This window comes from Desmodus rotundus, chromosome 5, assembly GCF_022682495.2.
Source record: "Desmodus rotundus isolate HL8 chromosome 5, HLdesRot8A.1, whole genome shotgun sequence".
Classification (NCBI taxonomy): domain Eukaryota; kingdom Metazoa; phylum Chordata; class Mammalia; order Chiroptera; family Phyllostomidae; genus Desmodus; species Desmodus rotundus.
In genome coordinates, this window is record NC_071391.1 from 42,945,447 (window position 1) to 42,951,669 (window position 6,223).

At 54.5% G+C, this 6,223-nt stretch overlaps 1 protein-coding gene across 1 annotated transcript; it reads right to left on the reverse strand.

Moving 5' to 3' along the window:
• Positions 1 to 108: 108 nt before the first annotated feature.
• Positions 109 to 4,549, reverse strand: SMPD1 (sphingomyelin phosphodiesterase 1). Its single transcript, XM_024569361.3, has 6 exons — positions 4,089 to 4,549; positions 2,448 to 3,220; positions 1,715 to 1,886; positions 1,365 to 1,441; positions 1,041 to 1,186; positions 109 to 892 (listed from the first exon to the last, which is right to left on the reverse strand). Exons 1-6 carry the CDS (start codon positions 4,380 to 4,382, stop codon positions 483 to 485), a joined length of 1,872 nt encoding a protein of 623 aa, XP_024425129.2. The 5' UTR covers positions 4,383 to 4,549; the 3' UTR covers positions 109 to 482.
• Between the last annotated feature and the right edge of the window lie 1,674 nt (positions 4,550 to 6,223).

The following is a 6,223-nucleotide window of genomic DNA, read 5'->3' on the forward strand; positions in this document are numbered from 1 at the left end:
CCATCACCCCCATCACCCTGATCCCTCAGTTAGGATCGTGTTCCCCAGGTGCCCTTGCCCTGCCTGCCTTGAGAGAAGAAATTGGGACAGTCACAGAGGGAGAGGATCTGGAGTCCAAGTCTCTTATCTTTATTTTAACAGCCTGGCAGCCAGGCAGGCAGCAGCAGCAGTATAATAATGTTCCTGGCTGGCCAGCACAGGCCTGGGGCGGCAGCTCCCTCCGCTCCGCCTGGGGAAGTGCCAACGGAGACCTCTGCTCCACGTCAGGGAAAGGACAGCAGCCCCAGGACAGCCTAGATACTGCAAACAGGCAGAGCCACCAGCTCTCCTTCATGTCTTGCCAACCCAGCTCTAGGAAAGGTGCTGTCTCCCCCATGTACTTGAGGCCCAGGATAGACTCTTCACCGTTGATGTCCTTCCCACAGCGGCCCTCTGGGATTTTTGCTCCCTTCCTAAGACACACACTCTCCCAACTTCGGGTGCTAGCAGAGTGGTGGGCGTGGCCGCAGGCTCTGGACCTCAGAGACATCCGCATTTGACAACAGGTGGCGACACAGAGCAGGGCTGTCGGAGCGGGCGGAGAGCTGGGCACACAGAGTAGCGAGGCGGCAGGGTGTGCCGCAGGGCTCAGAGGGCGGGTGGCCCTTATGGTAGAGGAACCAGAAGGTCTGGAATAGCTGCGTGTCTCCTCGCATGCGGTATACCAAGTCGTGCCAGGCTCCAGGCAGTGCATTGGGCAGCCCGTACGTTTCTCGAGCCTTGTACAGGAGATGCCAGTGTGGAGTGGCTCTGGGCTGATTAGCCTGCGTCAGGTTCAGAATGTAGGTCTCGTGATCTAGGACCACGTGAGAGCTCTCTGGGTAGTTGCCATCTATTTGGTAGACCCGGTAACCTGCAAGGAGGGAAGGGCTGGCTGAAGATAGAAGGAGCAACAGAAGGGAGGGGCCTCGCGTCCAGCCCCTTGCTGGCCTAGGCTCCAACCCTGCCCCTTTAACTCACCAATTTCCCCTGTTTCAGCAACTGCCCGCCGCGTCACTCACCAGGATTAAGACTGATGTAAGTGGTGGCACTGGGTGCCAGGAAGGCTACAGATAGCGGCCGGCTCAGGGTTTCCTCGTCATAGAAGACTTCAAATTCATCCACGTGGGTGTGGCCAAAGAATTGACCAGCCAAGATGTTCTCGTACCTAGCCAGAAGACAGGAATCGTATTCAGAAGGTTTTAGGGAGGAGGATGGGATGCCTTTTTTTTCATCCCATTCAAATAAGTAGCCTCCTCACCCAGATGGGCAGCAGGGATGTTGACAGGCTCAAGGGAATTTCAATCATCAGACTCTTCACCCCCTTATCCCCACCTCCCTCCTACCTGGCTACAATTCGGTAATAATTCCAGCTCCAGCTCTTCAGGCAGTGCCCTGGGGGAATGTGGCCAATTATGTGCACCTTTGGGGAGAGATAAGGACAGTTATCAGGACAAGGAGGTGTTCAGACAGTCTTGGCCAACATATTTGGTACTCATCTCTTCTATACTGGCTGGTCTCCTGGCCAGAGAGAGGGGGAGTGAACAAAAATGACTTCTAAGGGGGACCTTGGGCTGAACCCCCAGAGAAGACCATTGTTGGAAGCTCCTCTGCTCACAGGTGCTCCAGCTCCAGACAGGAGTCTGCTGGCAAGAGCCAGGCCACCTACACCACCATGCTCCCCACTCTCCCTCACCTTGTCTCCTCGATCCTCAGCAGCCTGAAGCTCCCCCACCAGCCACTGGAGCTGTCCAGCGGGATCTGTGGAGTTGATCAAGAGCCAGAAGTTCTCACGGGAACAAAAATTCATATTGAGAGAGATGAGGCGGAGGCCGGGGTATGGGGAAAGGGCATAGAACCCCCCAATTCTGAAACAAAGTGAACACGAGGGGTCAACACTCATTCATAATCCTGGTCCTACTTGCCCAGTCCTGTGCTAGACATCTGGATGGAGGGCAGATACAGAACATCATCTCTACTCTCAAGGAGCTCACATTCTAGCTCAAGACCAAACAGCATGATGATAGGGCCCAAGTGGCTGAGGAGTGGTTCAGAGGGCTAAGGGCTCTAGCAGTTCAGGGTAGAGAGAAAAATGAGCTAGACTGGGAAGCAAAGGTCACTCAGGAAAGATGACATGGGCTTGGCTAGGTTGGGCAAAGGTGGGATGTTGAATAGGAAGGGAAGGCGTTCTACACAGGGCCAGCATGAGCACAGCCGAGACTAGCATAGAGAGGGTATGCTGCCAGCCCTGGGAAGGAGGATGGTTGGAGATAAGGGCAGAAATGGAAGGTGGAGTCAGATTAGGGAAGGCCAGGGAGGAGAGGGGAGGACTCCTGCTAGAGCAGTCAGAGATAACGCCCAGGTTCCCTGCTCCCTTCACTTTCATCCACTTTTCTTTTCGTCCCTGTTTTCCCAAGGGCCTCAAGTACCTGAGGGTGTGAAGGGCTTCAGCAGGCAGCCAGGGCTCCCATGCCTTGGTCATTGCCTCATAGAGCCAGCGGGAAGAGTGGTTGCCCTCTACGAAGGGGGGAGGGAAGCTGTTGACAGGAGTGCTTTCGTGGTTGCCTACAGCAGGATACACAGGCACCGGCCCCAAGTACTTCTTCACGAGGGCTGTCACAGTGGTCAGGGCCTGCAGCTGGTCCTGACGAGACTGGTGCCAGACGTTATGCGCAGGGATATCTCCTGTCCAGTAGACCATATCAAAAGGGCCGGCGGGGCCCAGACTGCTCAACAGGCTCTCCAGAGTCCGCAGGGGCAGGTCACACTTGCTGTACTCGCCCCAGTATCCAGCACCTGGGCGGGAGGAGGGTGGCAGGCCAGAACCCCGGCGGCAACAAAGCGGGTCCTCACAGTCAGGGTCTGTGCCCTCCAGGTAGTCCTGATCCCAGTGCAGGTCAGTGAGGAAGAGGACCCGGCTGACAGGGGCACCTGGGGCTGGGGGATTGGGTGGCTTGGGGGATGGCTTCGGCACAGCTGGCAAGGAGATGTTCCAAGATGAGAAAATGTCCCAATTCCCACAGGTGGAGCCCAGGAGCAGGCCACAGGCCTCAGATGGGCTCAGTACTGAGCGTCTCCACACCTCCACCATGTCATCTTCAAAGAGGTGGACAGCTGACTCGCACACAGTGGGTGGTGCTATCTTCAGCAGCTTGCACAGCTTGATGGCCAGGGAACCCACCCGGGCCACATTGACCTCATTCTGTGGTGGGAAAGCCCAGTGGTGAGAGGTCAGAGGCAGAGCACAGAGGCTATGCCAACCCCTGGCTACCACCTTTTGGGCCTTCATATCCCAACTGGGGCTGGGCTGGACTCAGAGCCCCCCAGCCCCTACCCCCGACAGCGATTGCCTTGAGACTCAGGCAGCACCAGGCCAGAACTTCCTCTTCAGTTCCGTGGCCAGTGGCAGTTCAGGCCTTTGCTTGCCTAGCTGGCTTCCTCAGGCACAGTCTGCAGCATGCCCTGAAATTCGGGCTGGGCACAATGACAAACTCTCCAGGGTTTGGGGACACACACAGGGGCAGGGCCCTGTCCACCTGGGGAGCCTCACCTAACAACCAGTGCTCATCATAACACTATCAAGGATTAAGGCAGCCCCATCTAGTCCCACGCCCCCGGATATGTCTTACTTCAAGCTCCTTTTCAGTGGATAGTATCAGGCATGGTGCTCAGGGCTGGAGAAGCCAAGTGCGAGGCAAAGGCACACCAGGGTGGGAGTCCCCGTCTCTCCCCTGGCCAGGTGTTTGGCCTTGGACAAGTGACTTCACCCCTCTGGGACTCTATTCATTTGTAAAATGGAGATAACAGCTATAATGAAACAAGCTCGCAGGATTGATTTAAACTGTATAAAATGGCTAGCACAGTGCTCAGCATATAATTTGCAGTCTTTCCTTACTTTACAAGGTCACAATGGAGGTAGTGGTGGCAAACAGCCACGGGTGTCCCCAAAGGAGAGCAAATTCATTAATGGCTTGTGGATGCCAGACTCTCCCCATGAGGGATGCTCTTTGGGACCCCAGGCCCTGTCGCTCTCCTTTGGCCTGCTTCACCACAGACCCTTCAGCACTCACCTGCAGTCCAAAGTCGATGGCAGTGAACAGGCCTTTGCAAACTGGGCAGGTGAGGTTCCACCACCCAAAGGTTTTCTGGAGCTGGGGCACTACGTGACCGAAAGTGGAGAAAAGGCCTTGTGTGGGAAGCGGGTGAGCCCCCGCAGGAGTCCAGAGGACGAGGGAATCGAGCAGGGCCAACGCCAGCGCCATCCACAGGAGCCCCAGGCTGGAGGCTCCGAAGGATCTGTCCCATCGGTGGTCCCTGGAGGACCTGGGGTGGCTCCTGCCGGGATTTACTCCGTGGCTCGGCATTGCCTGGCTTCTTAGACCGGTCTGGTCTCCTGACCCGGCCCTGCCAGTCTAGGCCCTGGCTGGCCTCAAAGCCCTTGGGACAGCGCTGGGGTCAGCCGATTAGTCCGGCTGAAGTCGGCAGACAGCTCCGCCACCAGCCTCAAGGTAGCTCCACCCCTTCCTCTTCCTACGTACCCTGCAGCTGTTCGCGGCGGAGGCGGGGAACCTTGACAACGCCGCGGAGGCGGAGCGGGCTCCGCTGGTCCTGGACCCGCCTCTCATTCTGTTCTGGATCCCGCCCCGTCCTAGACGGAAGGCCCATCCGAGGCTCCTAGGTGCCACCTCTCTCCAAACTTGCGCTCATACTCCTGCAATAGCTACCTACCAGGCCCACCCGGCATTTAACTCGGGAAGGGAAGCTGGGGGGAGTGGGGCTGGGCAGGGATTCTCACACGCAGTGTGTTGCCCCTGCCGAGAGAGCGCCTCCCCTTGATTTCCCAGTTCTGCCACTGGTACAAGCACCGCGTCACCTGGACTGAGAATCTTTGAGTCACATTTGATTCAGACTTCTAAGGGAAGGGACCCTGGGCTCAGATGGGGAAACCCATATTTTAATTTTATGGATGAGGAAATCGACGCCCAGAGATGGTGAACTAAGAAGGGGTAAAGTCAGGAGGGCCAGGAACATGGACTAGAACGTGAGTCTCCCACCCCCTGTATCCATAATGATAAAAGCTATCATTTACTGAGCTCTGTGTATGTTTCCCCACACCGATCCAGATTGTTTATCATTACGAATCTTCAATTCTACCAACCCGAAGAAGCAAGTATAATACTATTGTTTTCTACATTTTACAGAGGGGACACTGAAGCTTGGGGAAGTGGCAGAAGTGAAAATCTAAGCTGTTTAACTCCTGGAGTGCTTCTCCAAGACCCACTGAGTCCTGTAAATTCTTTCCTTTGAGAATTTCTTCCAAGTGACTCTATTTCTCATTTCTGCGGGCATTGCCTCAGAGTAATTGTGGTATAATAAGAAACATAGTTGGTCTTTTTCTCCAGTTCCTGGCACAGAGGTCCCCAAACACTTTGAATTTCCTGAGCTGTAGGACTGTCTTCTGTTACTTATGCAAGCCTCTTAAAAATCACATCTGAACTTATGCTAATTAGGTGACTTAGGGTGGGGTCCCTCAATAGAAAATGGGGCTGGTTACTAAGAAGAAAAAGTAATTAGGGGGTGAGAAATTTCAGTGCCATCCCCCAACCTCCGTGGGAGGGAGTAAGGCTGGAAACTGAGCTCACTAAAAACTCTTTGAGAGCTTCTGATTGGTGAACAGGGTGCTGGGAGGATGGTACACTGGAGAGGGCATGGAAGTTCCATGACGTGCCCCCTTCTGTATCTTGCCCCAATTCATTCGTTTATTCTTGTGTTGTACCCTTTACATACTAGTAAATGTAAGTATGGTGTTTTCTGAGTTCTGCTCCAACACATTATGAAACCAGAATTTATAGCTGGTTAGTCAGAAGGACAGGTGGTGACCTGAGACTTGAGACTGGCTTTGGCAAGAGGAGTCAGCCCTTTAATGTGTGGGGTCTCACACTGCCTCCAGGTATAACAGTCTGAATTTAATCAAATTGTCTACAACCAGTTGGTTTTACAAAATTGGAAAGTTGGTTGGTGTCAGAGAAAGCACCCCAGAACTGGCATCAAAAGTAGGATTTGCCAGACTGGCCCTGGCTCACGGAAGCGTGTGGTTTGGGAATAAAAAGACGAACGGGTAGAGGAGGAGGAGCCTTTGATTCCTGGGGGTGACACGGTCACTTGCAGTATGGCACAGCAGCTGTGTTGCAATTACTAAAGGTTG

Coding starts and splice junctions, on each gene's coding strand:
- SMPD1 (XM_024569361.3), bottom strand. CDS start 4,382: ATGCCGAGCCACGGAGTAAATCCCGGCAGGAGCCACCCCAGGTCCTCC. Junction 1,887..2,447: donor GAAGCCCTTCACACCCTCAG/GTACTTGAGGCC, acceptor ACTTTGTTTCAG/AATTGGGGGGTTCTATGCCC. Junction 1,442..1,714: donor CTGAGGATCGAGGAGACAAG/GTGAGGGAGAGT, acceptor CTCTCCCCAAAG/GTGCACATAATTGGCCACAT.